Below are 18,830 nucleotides of genomic sequence, written 5' to 3' on the forward strand. Positions count from 1 at the left end.
TGACCTTGGGCAATTAATCTCTCGATGCCTCAGTTTTCATCATCTGTAAAATCAATCTATAAAGAACCTATATCTCATGGCTGTCATGAGGATTAAGTGAAATACTTCATTAAAGCACTTAGCCTCATGGCTGGCATTTAAGAGATGTTTTTAAAAATTTAGTTGTTGTTATAGAGTCTCCTCTCTTCTCTTTCCCCTTCCTCCTCCTCTTACTCTTTGCAAGAACTTAATGACCCTTTCACGAGCACAGCTGGCAGATTATCTCTGAAACATGCAGTCTCATCCTCCCAAATTTAGATGAGCCTAAGTGAAACACTGTCTGATAGCAAGGAAAAAATAACAACTGGTGTATAGTAAGAGCTCCCCTGACATGTTTTGTGCCCAGAGGAATTCTTCTTTAGGTCTTTAGTAGAAAAATAGAACTATCTCTTAGAAATAAGAAAATGATGTAGAACATTCTTAGACTAAAGGGTTAAAGATAAATCTTTAACACCAAACTTTCTGTGCATTTTAATTGGCTAAGAAATGATTCTTCTAGAATGGTAACCATTCAAATGTACTATGTAGTTTATCACTAAAGATTAGTTGAGGGAATTCATACCCAGTGACAGACAGACAGGAGCTATCTAATCTAGAAATCTTCATTTGAGAGTTGGGAGGTGGTCTTATCTATCTTTAATATCCCTCTTCTTATTCATAGTAGGCATTCAATTGAGCTTAGTTAATTAAGAAACACTTTTTCTGTATGACAGAATACTTCAGTGTAACAGAGTATTATTAAATATTAAGCAGCGCTATGAAAATTATTAATATATTAACTCCTCGTGACTGAGGAAAAGAAAAGTAGAAGCAGTTTACCCTTTGAAAGATGAAGGAGAGAGGGAACCATTCTCTGGTGTGAAGGGGAAACTGACCTTTTGGTGGAATCCATAAGAATGGACTTTGGCACAGACTGTGGCCTCTCATCATGTGAGCAAATGACTTAGCAGAGCATTGTTTCTCCAAGTGTGGCCTGGGGACCATCTATATCAGAATAACTTAGGGTATTTGTTAAAAATGCAGATTTCTGGGCCACACCCCGGTCCAACTGAATTATCATGTCTGGGGTCCAGGAATCAGTATTTTTATGTGAGTTTTCAGAGGTGGCTCAGTACACAAACCATGAGACTCTGGGAACCAGATAGTTGATGAGAACTTGTCTGCAGACTTGATGTCTCACGTATTTTCACTTTACAAGCCCCAACTTGGTTCAGTTCTGGTCTGGGAAGACAACAGCCTCCTGGAAAAACCAAAGTTGAGAGTTGTTCCATATTACAGGAATGATACGCATTCATTACAGAACTTTTTAGAACTATATAAAAGTAGAAAGGATCAAAATACTGAATAATATCTTAAAAGGGTGAACATTTTCATATCACTGGCCATTTTACTGAATATCATTAACATGGGATAAAGTTCATAAGATGTAAAACATATTATAGTTATTATTACCCTAGGACCATGCCTACAAAATAGATTTTGGACAATACAAACATTCAGAATAAAAGATTTAAACATGAATTGAATTTCCAGCCAGAAAACACTCAACAAGACATGTTTCCTTCATGTTCTCAAACTGAGAAGAAGATCTCAGATGTGAAAGAAAGTACAAGGAACCAAGTGGCAGGAGTGTGGGAAGATATTTATGGAATGCTTTCTCCAATACTGACTTTACTCCGTGAATATTTTTGTCTACTTGGCCTGGGATTAGTTTGTTGGAGAACCAGGCTTGCAGGAGAAGTGCTCAAGGGGAGAGTTTGAAGCAAAGCCAGCTGCCTGGTACTATGATCATTATAACGACCATAAAGAATATCTTGGGGCAACTTGACTCCCAGCCTTGATTTTTGTATCCTTGTTCTTGTTTGTTCTTTTCCAGCAGCATTCAGTTGATGGCTCAAACCTTTTGTAGCATATTGAAAAGGGTATAAAATATGCAGTAATACGGACTTTGGGCTAATATATTTTCAAAAATGTTTCATGCCTCATTTCTCACGTAAATTCTTTGGTTGCATTCAGCCTTCAGAGCACCATTCATATTCATGATCTAGAAGAGGGCTAACATTTATTACTTTCAGTGCTAGTGGTATTCAGCACTGTCAAGTACCCCCAGCCAGGAATGCACCAAAACATTTTCTCCCTGAGCAATTTCCGTGGAAAAAGTGTTGCTGAATGAATGAATTTTTTAAATATTAAAATAAATATTTATATTTATACACAATATATTTATAAAATATATAAATATATTTTATTATATATTTACATATAAATATATATTATAAAAATATATTTTATTATATATATGTACATGTAAATATATATATTTTTATAAAAATATGTGTATATTCCCCAAAACCTTAGGTTCCCTAAGGTGAGAGTGTTAGATCACTCCATACGCTTTCAATCAATTTCTTTCTTGATGTTCTTTTCTACGGCAACTGTAAGGATAAGTATTTGAATTGTCAGCCTCCCCTGCAGTTAGGGGTGGTCATGAAACCCCATTCTGGCCAATGAGATGTAGTCAGAAATGCCTGGGGAGGGCTTTCTTTTTTGAAAAAAAATAAAGCAAAGCTTCATGAGGAGAAAGCTTTGTCCTTTGCCCTTCTCCCTCCCTGGAGCTGGAACTTGTTATCTGGTAAGTTAGCAGCTATCTTGCAACCCTCAGGGCAAAAGGCACATGTTAAGGATGGTGAAGCAGGCAAATGCATGGAGCTTTATTCATCATTGACATTCTTGAGTAACTGCATTAGCATTGGACCACCTATGTCTGGACTTCTTATTGTGTGGAAATATAAGCCGAATACTTGTTTAAGCCACTATTGTTAGGTTTTCTGTTCCTCAAAGCTGAATGTATTCCTAACTGATATACTTTATTTTTAGAACGGTTACTTCTGCTAATGCTGAATCCTAATTGGTTTAAGATATTAGACCAAACTGTGCTCACAGAGTTGGATGACGTCTAGAATCAGCTCTGACTGTACAATCTAGACTAGCCTCCTTCAATTCTCAAGCAGTGTAATCAGCATCTAGAGTTGAGAGTTAGTCATTTAGTCTGTAAGATGAAAATTAGATTAATAACAAAAAATCTATGGACCACATACAGTTCATTGGCTATATATATACTTAAAACTGTATCCAGTACAGCACAGCATTGTTGGGAAAGGTGTGTATATTAGATCAAAGCAGAATTGCTTTTTGGTGAGCTTAACTGAGGTCATGACACCAAGTGACTGGGGAAGAGCTTTAAGGTTATGCTGTGATCTTCCTGTTAACAAGCAGCAGAGGCAGGTCCCTCATTAGGTTTCATCAGCCAACTTTTCTGTGGTTCTAAGCAAAGTTGTGAACAAACCATAAGGCAGGAAAAAAAAAGAGGCCAAAATGACAGATTATTTAAATAGCTCCTGAAAGTGTCAACTAAAAAATAGTCTTTATGTGTGATGTGATCACTTAAAGATGAACTAATGATGTTGTGCATTGTTCTTATTTTCAAGTACTTTCTTCTCCATTATATAACTTTAGCTACTATATGATCTGTTGCTACATAACAAATTACCCCTAAATTTTTAAATTTATTTATTTATTTATTTATGGCTGTGTTGGGTCTTCGTTTCTGTGTGAGGGCTTTCTCTAGTTGCGGCAAGTGGGGGCCACTCTTCATCGTGGTGCGCGGGCCTCTCACTATCGCGGCCTCTCTTGTTGCGGAGCACAGGCTCCAGACGCGCAGGCTCAGCAGTTGTGGCTCACGGGCCTAGTTGCTCCACAGCATGTGGGATCTTCCCAGACCAGGGCTCGAACCCGTGTCCCCTGCATTGGCAGGCAGATTCTCAACCACTGAGCCACCAGGGAAGCCCACCCCTAAATTTAAGGGCTTAAAACAGCAAACATTATGCCACAGTTTCTGTGAGTTAGGAGTTTGGTAGTTGTAAAGCTGGGTGATTCTAGCTCAGGGTCTCTCATGAAGTTGTAATTAAAATGGCATCTGAAGGCTGCCTAAGCTGAAGGAACTGCTTCCAAACTCCCTCCCGTGGCCGCAGCCAGGAGGCCTCAGCTCCTTGTGGGAGGAGCTGTCTGGAGGCATCAGTCTCTCACCATGTTGGACTTCGCACGGGGCTGCTTGAGTGTCCCCGCAGCATGGAATCTGGCTTCTCCCAGAGTGGGTTATCCAAGACACAGAGTAAGAAGGAAACCAAAATGCCTTCTAAGATCTAGTCTCAGAAGTCATATACCATCACTTCCAGCTTATTTTATTTGTTAAAGGCAAGTTAGTAAATCCAGCTCATATTAAGGGGAGGGGCCTTATGACCCATGTTTTGAAGAGAGCAGTATAAAACAATTTGTGGGTATATTTTAAAACCACCAGAGCTACCTAATAATATTTTGAGGCTACAGGTGGAGGACAGGTGGAAGAGGATTCCTGCATCCCAAGACCAAGATTATAACTCAGTTCACAAACAGAGAGAAGTAGAGCTCTATTTGGTAGCTAGAATAGAATGTAACCTTTTTTTTTTTCTTTTTTTTTTAGCTATAAGACTTTAAAGAGTGGCTTTAATTGGTATTAAAAAAACATTGAATGTTATGTAATGTACATTTTTGTCTTTGGTGAAATGAAGTTAAAATCAGACTAGATCTTATTTCAGTATCCAAAGTTATACTCTATCTATCTATCTATATTCCCTTTTAAAGCAAGGAAAAGAGCTTAAGCAACCTCCATTTTAACTTTTAGTTTATTCACAGAAAAGGAAATGGCTGGTGGTAACAAATGAATTTTATGAATGAGCTGTGTTATCTAGGCAAGTTCTAATTCTATATATCTGTGGGCATTTTCACCTCTTGATCATCTTAAAAGGTTGATAGGAATTATTTGGGTATTTCTCAGTATTATTCTCATTTTTTTAAAATTAATTTATTACTTTATTTTTGGCTGCATTGGGCCTTCATTGCTGCATGCGGGCTTTCTCTAGTTGCAGTGAGCAGGGGCTACTCTTTGTTGCGGTGCATGGGCATCTCATTGTGGCATCTCATTCTCTTATTGTGGAGCACTGCCTCTAGACATGAGGGCTTCAGTAGTTGTGGCTCGCAGGCTCTAGAGCACAGGCTCAGTAGCTGTGACGCATGGGCTCAGCCGCTCCACGCATGTGGGATCTTCCCGGACCCATGTCACCTGCATTGGCAGGCGGATTCCTAACCACTGCACCACCAGGGAAGTCCCAGTATTATTCTCATTTTTAACAGAATTATATAATTTTAAAAATGACTAGCAAACATATTCTGGTAACTTAAACTGTGCCAAACTAGTTGATATCTTTAAAAGGGAACACAAGCCTGAAAATGTGGGCCTAATTCTTTAAAAATCCACATGCTACACTCAATGGCAAAATAAAATCCAATCACTCAGTACTAGTTTCCATCACTTCAGCTACTCTGTCAGTTTCTACATTTTGCCTCTTGGTTTTGGTCTAGAACTTGTGGGACTTCTGCCTAGCTTTGGTTACTATAAAGTAACCAAACTTGCTTTACCTTTATATGAGTCATAACTCTTGACTTTGGACTTGTTTAAACTCTCTGTGCCTCAATTTCCTTATGTGTAAAATGATGCTAGGAAAAACTTCTTATGATTGTTTTAAATATTAAACGAAGCAGCATATGTATGCTACCCCTAGAAGATATTCAATGAACATTTATGTCCTTCCCCTAAACTCTTCTTAATCCCATTGTAAGATTTCCCCTCAGAATAAAAGTTGAAATTCGTGTCTGTTTTCTATTATAAACTCCATCCAGTGCCTTTTGCTGCAGGCTTGTGGTGCCTTCGGTAGAAACCGTGTTTAATGCCAGGTACTTGGATTTTTCAAAAGAGTAGAAGTTGACTGTAAGGACCTTACATTGACAGGAACCAAACATAATAAAAATATCCTGTGCTGTTGTTGCAGGAAGGGGGACCTCTTCCAGGGCCCAAGGGTGGGCTCTTGTCTAACACTCAGAAATGAATTGCCTGAGGAGACACACGTGTTGACAAAACAAGAGACTTTATTGGGAAGGGGCGCCCGGGCAGAGAACAGCAGGGTAAGGAACCCAGGAGAACTCTGCCACGTGGCTTGCAGTCTCAGGTTTTATGGTAATTGTGTTAGTTTACGGGTTGTCTCTGGCCAATCACTCTGACCCAAGGTACTTCCTGGTCACTCAGCCAAGACTGATTCCAGTGAGAAGGATTCTGGGAAGTTGGTAGGACATCTGGACTAGAGTCTCCTCTCTCCTTTTGACCTTTCCCGAATTCTTCCCGTTGGTGGTAGCTTGTTAGTTCCCCATTCCTTACCAGGACCTCCTGTTGTAAGATAACGCATGCAAGTGGTTACTACGGTGCCTGGCCAGGGCGGGCGGTTTCAGACCCCTAACACTACGACGCCAGATATGACCCAACTCCAAATGTATATTTAGTTTGAGTTTAAACTCCATCAGAGTTTCAAAGAGGGATACCCATTATGTACCCAAGGATGGAGGGCATTAAGGGAAGAAGGAATAGACTGCTTCATAAACCATTTTTCTGACCCTAACTTTCTTTCTACCAAACTTCTTCTGGGCTTTGGACCATGTGCTGGGACTTGAGTAAGTGAGGGATGCGGAGTGAATTCACTATACATATAGTGTATATATACTATATGTACATACATGCACATACGTATCCATCTTTGTATACATGTATGTAAAGATCAAGTTACCAATGAAACATTAATCAGTGTACTTTGATAATGTGATAATTTTGGTTGAGGAAATGAATCCTTTCCCAGTTATTCTGGTATCTTTGTACAGTTTTGTTTTTGTTTGTTTTAAAGAATGTCAACATCAATCTTGTTTTCTTTTTTTAATATTAAAAAGGGTGACATTTGAATGTTGAAGTTCTTCTCACTCTCAAAGACATATTAAGCCTACTGTATCATATTTAAGTGGTTTCTCCATCTCTTTCCCAATAATTTTAATGCCATGAGCATTGTTTTCTATAGTTCTTTGTTACATCCTGTTTTCAGCTGCCACATGGAAGTGTTTTTAGAGAATATAAAAAGACTTGTCCTTATTGAGAAAGTTCCTGACCCAAGAGAAGCATTTCCTTCAAAGAAGGATGAGTTTTTAATGTAAAAATATTTTCCCTAAAATTTAGCAATTTCTCCTGAGACATGGAAAAATTTTTAGTGTTATAAAGTATATCACCTTTGTGTGCCAACTCTCTCTTATGACATTGAAATCCTCAGATCACGTCAACCACCTTCCTTTCCTTGTTGAGCTATTGCTAAACAGAGGTTCAGGGAAAGGACATGTTTTAGCAGGTGTGGAAAAATTTCCAGGACACTCATGTACAGCAGCAAGTCTTGTAGTATTATGGGCTTGAATAGACTGTAAATCCTCTTTGCAGTTCTTTTTCCAGGTTGGCTTTTGGGAACACTATAAGCTAAATTATACAACTTTATTTGATTATTATTTCCCAAAATGTAATATAAATTTGCAGAGTCTGTGGCAAATAACCATCTATAACAAATCATTTTCTTTATGTAGGTACAAATATAATAGTTTCAAGATATCTCCATTTACGGCCCGCTCTTCCCAAAGATAATTAACATGTTAACATCTAAGTTTCTATAGGTTTCTTCTCAACAGTACTTTTTTGTCAAAGGAATGATAGCTATGCTAGGTAGGAAGAGGTGATGGAAAGGAACTATTTAAATATTACTTCTATTCCCTGAAAAATTACTGTACCCTACCTTTGCTGTTTCCCATGTCTTCTGAGTTTTTAATGACTAGTTAAAATATCAAAGAGCTGTGGGGGGAAAAAGCAACTGAATCTCAATGAATACTAGAAGGACTTCCCCGATGAAAATAAGGCTATGTGTTTGGGAAGACTAAGAGATAACTTAATTAGAACAGAATCAAAAGAACTGGATCGAAAGACCTGGAGCTACCACTGACTGTGTTCTTAGGCTATGAAATTCATATTTCTGTGCCTCAGTTTTCTCACCGTTAAGGCATTGGACTAGATGAATACAAAGGCTTTTTCAAATGCTAATAATCTGTGATTAATAGTAGCTCATTCCCACTTTTTCCTTGATACTCTTCTGAGGTCCAAGAGTTTATGTAAGGTAGCAAAAGGGATACATATATAATGTAATGTCCCTAAACTTATTTGAGCAGCAACACATTCCTATGATCCAACTCCTCATTTTGGAGACACATAGGGAAGTGAAGTGGCTTGCTCAAGTGCACATGGCTAGTCACAAAGCAGAGCATCACAACAGAGCAGTCACTTATCTGCAGTCCAAGCCTGGTTCTATTAAACCAGCTTTTCCTGACACTTTTCATTTATTTATTGTGTATGTTAAGTTATAACTCCTAGATACAAGGGTTGTATTTTTTCTATGTAATTTTCTATACCCATAGCTCCTTATATTGCTAGGAATCCAACAGGTGCTTAATAAAAATTAATTAATTTGTATACTGGCTCTTAAATTTCTTATCATTCACATTTTTGGTCAGCTAGAGAGTGTACCCCCCCCAAAAGAAATGTGCTTATGAACTGTTCCAGAAACTTCGTCAAAATTTCAAAGCAGAGGATATTACATGGAAGTAGGAAAGATATTGCTTCTACAGCCTTTCCCTTTAAACCAACACAACCTCATTTGCATCTCTGACTTGTGTAATCCTGGCAGCTTCCAGCTGGCTTGGCAGTGTCTCCACATTAAAAGATAGACCGCAACCTACGGGTCAATGAGCAAAGAGCAATCTTGGCTCCTCATACAGAAATGGGGAGAGATGGCTGTGAACTTGTAACTTCCTTGTGTCTTGGAAAATAGAGCCTAGATGACACATTATTCCAAGACCAGAATTATGCACCCCAAAATCTGCTTGAGAGGAAGGAGAAGGAGCCAGAAATCTGTGTTAGAACTTGAGTGGGTGATTTGTATTTATATAGTGGGATAAGTCTGTTACATAAAGGGCTTCATTAGACATGCTAAATTACATTGCTTAGCTGTTCGAATGCCTGCTAATCCTCTAGGCAAATGCATTTCCTTTCCCCACCTTACTTGGTGCAGTCTTTCCTGTGAATAACCATCACATTTTATTTGTATTTCTCATATGACACACATTCACCTTTTCCTCCAGATGTATTTTTGACCAACTGTTCAGTTCCCATATATTTATTGAGCATGTTAGAGACCAGGGTTGAGATGTGCAAAACAGCTCTGGAACCCCAAAGAGCTCACCTTTCAGTGGAGGGGACAGACACAGAAACTTAGGTGACTGTTTTTTAAAATCACTCAGTTGTCTTATTCTCTTTTGCGTCTCCCAGAGGTTAGGTGCTCAGTAAATATGTGTTGAATGAATAAGTAAATATCTTATAAGGCTTCTAGGAGAATATATTCTATTTCCTTAATTAGTGTATGCACCTGCCTATTCATTCAATGGCTTTTTTTATTGTGCCCAACCCTATTTTAAGTGCTGATACAGTCTTCATTTCATTTCAATTTCTATCACAAAAACAATACATTTTGTAATTATAATTATGTAAGTATATTTAACATCAACATGGCAATTTTCCCACCAGTTATTTCTTCAATCAATATTTCTTTTGTGTAACTGAATTATTTTCAAATTGTCTTTTTAGCTAGTTGTAGTTCCAAAGAAGCAGTAAAATAAACCTCTGAGATGAAACTTGTTTGCATTGATTGATTCTAGTTCATAATCCTCTTGGCTTTATTACTCTCCATTGAGCTACTAAATGTTAATTGATCATTGTGACCTTACAAATTATCTTTTTAGAGTATATTTTAGGTCATAAATAGAGAGTAATCACTTTCACGTAAAAGAGAATGGAGATACAGTTTTGGCAGAAATAGATTTGATTAAAACAAACCTATATTCTTAATACATTTTTTAAATTATAGAATTTCTCCCAATTATAGAAGTAATATATCTTCATTGTAGAAAACTTGGAAAATGCTGAGTATATAAAGAAGAAAGAAGGCACTTAGAGCGGTGTTTATACTTTTTATACAAATTTGCATTCTGATTTTTCACTTAACAGTGTATTGTGCACATTAAAAAAATCATTTCTAAAGCCCTAAGAATTGGCAAAATTTGAGTAAATAAGTGAAGAGTCATAAGACTTCCAGGTTCAGAGAAATTGTCAATGCAAAATACATGAAACTACTTGAAGTTTCACTTCAGGGTGTTCATTACAGCTTCCTTTTAAAATAAACCAAGATAATAACTTTTTAAAAACCTCTATTTCCTCTGTTGAAGAAATTATGTTATATAAATGTCAGGTGATCTGGTTTTTTTCTATTTGAATACTTGCTAAAGAGATCACTAGAGAGGAAAATTTTTCTAAATCAGAAATTAAGAGCTAAAAAAAAAAAGGGAAATTATTTTACTTCATTCAAGTTCTATCATGTTACTTTCCAACTTCCTTTTCATTAGTAGCGTAAAGAGATCACAGTTCATACAGTTAGATGATTTGGATTTACTTAGTCTCCATAATCCTAAATTTCTCCCGTGTAAAAGGAAGGGGATAAAATTGGAAGAGATTTAAATTCCCTGGTAGTGAAATACATATATGAAATACATACATATACTTATAAATCAAAACCCTGAGTTTGGTTGGTCTTAAAGTGACCATCAATACCAGAAAACTAGTAACTAGATAATTAGTTGGTTCCTAAAAATCTTGTGAGAAAGAATATTGGATTAAAAGTCAGAATACTTGATTCTCATCCTAGCTCTGTTATTAACGAATTATCTTTCCCTGGATAAGCCACTTATCTTCTCTGGGTTTTCTCTTTTTTTAAACAGGGTGGTAGACTAGAAGTCCAGTAATTTCCATCCTGGCTCATAAAATATGATTGTAGGACTAATCCAGTTCAATAATTCATTGGTGCTATTTTCTAAAAATTGTTCTATCATCCTAATAGTCAAGCAAAGTGTCAGAAAATGAGGTATATTTAATCCAACACTTGTAACAAAATTTTTACATTATTTAAGGAATGTGAGCCAAGTGAACTAAAAGATATGCACATTTATATATAAAAAATATAGTATATACATATTAAAATATATGTATGAAAATATTTAATTTATATTCACATATAATTACCATTTTGATGAAGGAAAACAATAAGTAAGCAAAATACAATAATTTTTAAATTTCCTCTCATTTCTCAATTCCTAATCCTGTTTTTTGCTTCATTACACTTTGAAGAAATAGATAGATTTTACCAAATCAAGTCCTCATCCATTTATTCATTCATTCATTTCATATTATTATTTTAACTAATTCATATGGAGTACTAACTGTCAACAATGTTACAGATACTAAGGATACTGCATGATACCTATATAGAAGAGTATGGTTCCTACCTTCCTTCAGTTTAGAGCCTCTTGGAGAAGAAAGACATTTAACCAATGATGACACAAAAATGTAAATCTGAAATTGCAGTGAAAGACAAGACCGTAAAAGAATGCAGACCTAATTTGGACTTGGGAGTCAGGAACGCTCTGCCTGAAAAAAATGACATTAGGCTGAGGCTCCAGGGGTGAGTAGGAAGGAATTAACCAGGTCAAGAGAATGAGAATAAGCAATCCAGGCAGACAGAGCAGCATATACAAAAACCCTGAGAAAGGAGAGTTACAGAGATTAGGAAACTAGAGGCCGGCACCTTGTGAGCCAGTGGGGACCCTAGAGACGTGGGCCTTACAGACCCAGTTAAGTTTTGGATTTTATTAAAAGTAAAACTTGGGATTTCTGCAGTAACTTAAGAGGTAGTAATATCACCAGATTTACATCTTTCAAAGAGAACTCTAACCTTATATTACAAATCAACTAAAGGAGTACAAAAACTAAAAGAAAACCAATTGGGGACTTGGCAATAGTTTCAATGAAAGAAAATTAAACTAGGGTGATAACTATGGAAATGGTAAAAAAGAAACAGCTTCAAGACACATGTTGGAGAATAGACCAAACTCGGTAATGGGATAAATATAAGTAAACAAAAGAGAGGTAAACGGCAAAGGTGATAATCTGATTTATGGGATATGCAGGAGGATGGATGAAGATGGCATTCAGTGAGTTGAAGAAGACCAGGTGAGAAACATGTTTGGGGGGGGGCGGCTAAAGGTCACTCTTGATCAGGTTTATAAATCATTTTAAATAGACAGTTGGAGAGGTGAGTCTGAAGCTCTGAAGAAAGCCTTAGAGAAATATATTGGGAATCATCAGCATATAAGTGGTATTAAAAGTTGTGTGTGTGTGTGTGTGTCTGTGTGTATCTGTGTGTGTGTAGATGAGAAAAAAAATGATGGCAATATTATATAAAGGCCCAGAGCTAGTTCTAAAGGAATTTAAGCATTTAATTTTGAGAGAAAAGGAGGTGTCAGCATATAGGAGTTAGAGAAAAAACAGCCAAAAAAGGTGAAAGGAAAAACCAGGAACATGGAGTCACAGAAGCCAAGAAAAGAAAGTATTTCCTAAAGGTCATCATGGTCAATATTGCTGAATATCAAGTAGTAATGGAGTTTGTGGAGTTCATTGGACCACAAAAGCAATTTAAATGGAATAGTAGAGACAAAAGCTGATTGATGAGTACATGAGATGGGTTGAAAGGATGAGAAATTAAAAAGATTAAATTAAAGGAAGCATACACAGTTAACTTTTTTGAGAAGCATGCCTGGGAAAGGGAGTAGAAAGAGTAAAAGATTGTGAATTAAAGATGGATGAGATCAGAGCACGTTTAAAGGCTATTGGGAAAAGTCCCTTAAAAAGGAAGATGATCAAAATTCAATGAAGAGGGAAGATGAATAAAAATGTAAACCAAGTTGTGTCACTCCTCTGATTAGAATAAAATATATATTCCTCAGCCTGCTTTAAAAAATCTTCCTTGAAGACTCCTAGTTAAATCTCTGGCCTCATCTCATGCCACTCTTCCCTTCTTTCTCTTCCTTAGGTATACAGTAAGAATTCCAGGTTTAGAACCTTTGCACAGGCTGTATCCTCTTCCAGGAATTCTCTTCCCTCTGCTATTTGCCTAGCTCACTCTTTTCCATCAAAGTTTCAGTTGAAATGTTCTTCCTGACCATCCACTGAATCCAAAACGATCTCCAAATTTTCATATGTCTGGTTCCTTCTTGTCATTCAAGCCTCAGTTTCAGTATCCTCAGCGAAACCCTTCTGATAACCTAATGTAAATTAGTAACCCCCCCATTCCCATGCCCTCACCCTGTGAATTCTTAGCACAGCACTTCTGATGCCACATTTTATTGTCCATGTACTTGTTTATATGTTAATGGTATGTCACTTATCTCTAGAATGCAGACTATGAAAGCAGGGATCTCATCTTACTTGCTCAATGCCGTATTCCCAGAAAGTGTGATAGTGTTTGACATATAGTAGGTGCTCAATAAAAGTTTGTTGATTGGTTGAATGGTAAGTTTAATTTACAGGTCGGTCTTCTTAGAAAATATCTAGAAATTAAAAGGCACATTACGGAAATTTTAATCAAATTCAGTCCAAATATACAGGTAACAGGTTAGAGGATTGTAGTGAATAACACTATTATTTTAAAATATTCTAGAAGATTTCTTTTTAATAGAAAATCTTAATGATTCTATACCTCTTATAATAATAGTAAATCTAATTTTCATGCATCAGGTATATACAATCTAATAGCAAGAGAAAGTTTTCCAGAAGTACTTTGCTATTAAAAAGTAGCCAGCCTAATATAAACAATTTACTACAAGTAATCCATTTGGTAGATAAAACATAAGTATGAAGCCAAGAGTGTATTTACATTCAGCAAGCATTTATTAAGCCATGCACAATCCTAGGCATATCGGATTCAAAAATGAATAAAATGCAATAGACTGATCTCTAATAATTCAAATATGAGTAAGTGAATAAAGATATAAAAGTTAACAATACTGTGTCTTAAAAAGGCTGTAATAGAGTAGGAACAAAATAATGTGGGGCCAGTTTGTTTTACCACCTCTGGGCCATGGGACCACACATTTGAATTTAGACACTATTCAAAAGTTTCCATTCCTCCTAAGGGCAAATGGTTAGTAAGAAATTCAGTTACCCTGGATCTAACATCTTTCCCCAAATCAAGTGAAAGTCTTTTTCACAAAGAAGGGGGAAAGAGAAGGTTATTTTTGCTGCCAGTGTTTCAATGGAGCAATTAAGCTTTGTCTGTAAGATGAAGAGGTTGCCATAAGAAAAGAAGCACAACAACAAAAAATACTGTGCTCAATGGTTGTGCAATGCCAGCTTATTATTTCTGGAAGGGGCTAAAGATTAGAAAATCACTCTTCTTGAGTTGTAATAGACCTGTAAAGCTGAGTAACTCAGAAAGTACTGAAAAGGAATACTGGGGAAAATAATACAAAAATAAATAGCAATAGAAATCGTGGTGAGCTAAGCATGACCTTTGGAAAAAGAGGAAAATTTTGCATATCTAAGAAAATCTCATCAGAGTCCTCTCTGTAAGATTAAAATGATTTCAGTATTTTTCCATTTATTTAATGTAAACAGGTATGGCTTGCTCTGACAAAACATCCCATTTCTTATTTAGGTATTATTATGCAGACAGAACATCAAGTTTATGTTGGCTGTTCAAAGTCATTCTTAGAGACCAAGAATAAGAACTAAATATAATAATTAGAAACATTTGTATGCCAGAGATCCTTTTCTTCCAAATATTTCTTTGGGCTTACAGTCTCTGTCAAAGGATTGGAAAGCACTGTTATAATTATGTCTCATTCAAACATTAATGAGGAAGCAAATCATTCACCTTTTAAAAAATGCAGTATCTATTTTGATGTCATTTATCAGCTGTTCGATGGAAAGAATGAGGCAGAAGCAGGCAGAGAAGTATTTCTGAATTCTGAGTTTTCTGGATGAAAAAGAAGTATTCCTCTATGCATAACTTCTTATCTTGTTAATACAACAGAATACAGCTATCTTACCAATTAGTATAACATTTAGCACATAAGGTATTAATTTCCAAAATATTTTGAAATCTTTAAGAGAATAATATCTTTAAAATAATAAGTAAAAGCAATATAAATACAAATTTGTCAACATTAAGCTAGTGAGAAATATTTCTGTATCTTCCAAAAAAAACTTTGAGTCATTAAAGCAATGTTAATTCTTTTATCGATATTTTTTTTTTTGCCACAATAAACCAATGACTAAATACTAATGACTATGTACTAAAACATAATATAGAATGTTGTGGCTGTGTTTTTACTTTTCTCAGTGTGTATCTTTTAGAAAGCAAGAGGCTATTTAAAGAAAAGTATATTGTTTGAAAATATTTCATACTTGAAATAAAATGCTGTTTTACCAGAAATTTCCAAAAGGAAAATAAAGAAAATTGAATTCTGCTTTTTTTTTTTTTTTTTTTTAACACTATCAGTCAATTCTAACACATGCAAGTAGCAACTTTCAATTTCTTGCTCCATCTACGTTATGCTGCAAAGGACTTTTTCCTGTCCACCATTTCACCTTGAGCAGGGGTGCCTCCTTTATAGATGGCTCTGGATTCAATCCATTTTGCTGCATTTTGAAGAAAAAAGAAAAAAAAATGGTTAAAAAATGCTCTGTCTTATGACTGGCCAGCTGTAATATACGTTACAAATTTGAACCTGCAAAAGGTGGTGTGCTTTCAAGTTATTGCTTAAATTGTCTCAGGCTACAGGTCAAGGTCATATTATTTAATTTTCCTATGTTTATGATCTCAACACATTTTATATTTAATTTTTTGTGGAGAATGATTGGTCTTTACCCCGAGCTGTGTTTGTGCTAGGCCATAAAATCAGGTGATGACCCCGTGGAATCCGTGGGCACCTTAAAGAGACTACAGAAACTGGTTTGGACCAAGAAAGCCAGGGTGCCGAGTCTGAGTGAGATGAAACCTACGTCAATAAATCTCCGTGAGTAAGAACTCAATGAGCTGATAAAAACGTTTTGAGGAAGAATTGGGGTAGCATATATTAATGAAGGACATTTTGATAAGGCCTTAAAGTAATCATTAAACGTTGAGTTTTTTTGCCAAGTTATTTGTGAAACAAGTATCCTTACACTGTTCCTGAATTTCATCCATGACATTCCATTTCCCCTTTCCTTCAGAACCAGACTCAGAGGAAGAGGAAGAGAAAGATATGGGTAAAGCTCAGCAACAAAATAAGGGTCAGCATTGTCCACTGTTCCCATTCCTTGGCCATAGAAAACAGTATGATTCAGTTTTGATGTGAATGCAGCTAATTGGCAGATCGTGACATGCAACTTTGATTTTCATTTATTTACAAGAATGCGCTATTAATCATAATCTTTTGTTTATACCAGCTAAGCATTTGAATTTAAATAGATTCGACCATATGGCACAATTTACTAAGGGTAATATATGTTTCTATTTTCTATAAATGTTTTATATGTTAACAGAAATTTCATCAGACCCTACACTACATGCAAATACAGGTCTCACTAATCAACTTTATAGGACCAAAGATGTACCTTTTTCTTTTGTTTTCTCAGTCTTGTTCTTACTTTTCCAAAATATTTCACCGTGAGACATACCACGTGCATAAATCTCTCTGCAGATTGATACTAAAATAGAGAATTTTAGGATACCAAAAGAATTTCCAAAAATCTCTACTGAGACTTCATTCTTTTAAGTAAAGCAAAGATTTGATGTGCTTCTTTATGATGCTCTCATATACACATGACCTCAAAAATTAAAAATATTTAAGAGTAGAAACATACTATATCATGCTTATAACATGTGGAGAATTTTTTTTAATTTGTATTTTTTCTAAAGTGTCTTTCAGTACACTAGTTTCATGTGGTTTTCAGTCATTCCAGTCAAACTGGCTTTAATCATTATATACGCCTTCAAAAAATTTTAGGTAAATCTGTTTTTACAAAACCAGTCACTTAATATATCAAAGACTTACCCTTTAAAGAAATGCTATTGTAAAACTATTTTGTGGAATTATATGACTTCCTGGTTTAGCCTGTGATGTTCATTCATTTCTATTATATAAAGGGAATTATAATAGTCATAATTTCTACATGTGCAAAATTATTAGACAGACTTACCTCTTATTTTTCTTTACCATTCAGAAGATGAAGATGAAACATTGACTTCCTGTATGAAATTAGCCAAATCCCAAGAAAAGAAAGTTAATAATGTTAGTACAAGGAGGAAGAAAGAAATGGAGATTAGACTAGATTCTATTTCTGCATCACTGGTTAGACCCAGTACTTCAACTGGATGCAGCTTGGCCAAAATATTATCCCCCAGTGGAGGTGAAGTTCAGATGTGGAACAGCTGGAAGCCTTTTCCAGAAAACCCACTCTGGACGTATGTTGATTTCCAAATTGACCGGGTTGGACCCTGGGACAACTGTTTCCACTGCACTCACCACCCAGATCTCAAGTCTTCTTGTACAGATATGGATCTCCCACACTCATGGGTAAGTTTGTAAATTACGGAAATGTATCATCTTATCTAGATGTTTGTACTAGCAGGAAAGAAACAGATAACAAATGTGCTAATCAGTCAAATTTATGAGTCTCTGGAAAGTTACCAGAGCTAGAGCTGTCTTTCCAAAAAGCAATGCAGCTCTTGTGACTTCTGCTATCATGTTACTATTGGACATGTTCCTTGTGTTCGAATAAACTACTGCATAATATTTTCCAGGGATTTCTCTTTAACTAAAGGAAGACAATGGATGTTGATTCAGATCAAGAAGATGTGCGTGGAATTGTCTAAATTACAGCTGTTGTCTTGCAGTTTCACAGACAAATAATAGCTAATTTAAATGAGCATTTTCTTTGTGCATGCTATTCTTCTAAGCACTTCACCTGTATCATTTCATTTAAATCTCACAACAACCCTATAATGTAGGAAGTGTTATTCTACTATTAATTCCTTCCTATTTTACAATTGAGAAAAATGAGGTACAAAAAAGTAACAGGTACAACGTCACAGATCTAATAAGATAAGGAGCCAAGATCTAGAAACTAGACTAGGGATCCTGATTTTAGCTAATACATTATAGTGTTTTCCATATACTAAGCTAGGTCCTAAGGCTATATGGTACAAGAGAAAGAGTATGGATTTGGAGTTAGACAAATCTGGGCTTGAATCCAACCTCTGCTATTTGTTTAGCTTGGGCAAATTATTGAAACCTTTTAATTTCAATTTTCTCAATAGTAAAATGGAAATAGTAATATTAAGCTCATGAGGTCATTGAGAAACTAAAATTAAATAACACAAATATTCTAAGATTTAAAAGTGTTTAATTTTTTTCAACTTGAACATAAGTTACTTATCTGCCTGGTGTATTATTCTTTCCTTTAAAAACATTACCCTATCCCTTCAGACTCAGATCAAATACTTTGTCCTCTAGAAAGCCTTCCTGGGTCATGCCAGACAGGAAATTCCTTCCTTTGAACTTCTAGATCACTTAAGGGCATTATTTTTTCATTGTATAGGCATCAAATACATATTGGTGTCACTGTGCCAGTACAATATTAGACTGGGGACGCAGAGCTAAACAATACATGCACTGCTCCTGTCTTCATGGAACTTACCACACTCCACACTGTAGTGGGATGAGTTAGACGTTAGTTTATTTGCTATAAGTAATTCATCTTTGTATCCACCGTAGTCTCTAGAATATTATAGGCACTCAATAAATATTTGAGTAACATTTGCTGACTAAATGAATGGAGTTTTAGAAACCAATGGACTTTG

The 18,830-nt window shown here is 35.9% G+C and overlaps 1 protein-coding gene and 1 long non-coding RNA gene across 12 annotated transcripts in view; one reads left to right on the forward strand and one right to left on the reverse strand.

Annotated features, from left to right (window-relative positions):
• SAMSN1 (SAM domain, SH3 domain and nuclear localization signals 1) overlaps window positions 1-18,830 on the forward strand; it is a 212,751-nt gene that overhangs the window by 114,359 nt on the left and 79,562 nt on the right. For 6 of the 8 annotated variants that reach the window (XM_082391930.1, XM_082391938.1, XM_082391935.1 and 3 more), the window contains 4 exons: window positions 15,876-16,002; window positions 16,199-16,258; window positions 16,415-16,465; window positions 17,192-17,544. In XM_082391930.1, coding sequence (XP_082248056.1) covers window positions 15,876-16,002; window positions 16,199-16,258; window positions 16,415-16,465; window positions 17,192-17,544 — 591 coding nt within the window. The remainder of the gene's footprint in view (window positions 1-15,875; window positions 16,003-16,198; window positions 16,259-16,414; window positions 16,466-17,191; window positions 17,545-18,830) is intronic. The other 2 variants (XM_082391934.1, XM_082391937.1) reach the window with 2 other exon arrangements.
• LOC309628722 lies at window positions 6,043-17,538 on the reverse strand. Of its 4 annotated transcripts, XR_014244666.1 has the most exons (5): window positions 17,168-17,254; window positions 15,575-15,625; window positions 14,859-15,001; window positions 13,412-13,533; window positions 6,043-6,355 (listed from the first exon to the last, which is right to left on the reverse strand). It is a non-coding gene; the product is annotated as an uncharacterized lncRNA (long non-coding RNA). The 4 variants fall into 4 exon arrangements; XR_014244665.1 differs by having other exon boundaries at window positions 13,412-14,960; XR_014244667.1 differs by having other exon boundaries at window positions 13,412-15,001.

This window comes from Balaenoptera borealis (genome assembly GCF_965194805.1).
Source record: "Balaenoptera borealis genome assembly, chromosome: 5".
Taxonomy (NCBI): domain Eukaryota; kingdom Metazoa; phylum Chordata; class Mammalia; order Artiodactyla; family Balaenopteridae; genus Balaenoptera; species Balaenoptera borealis.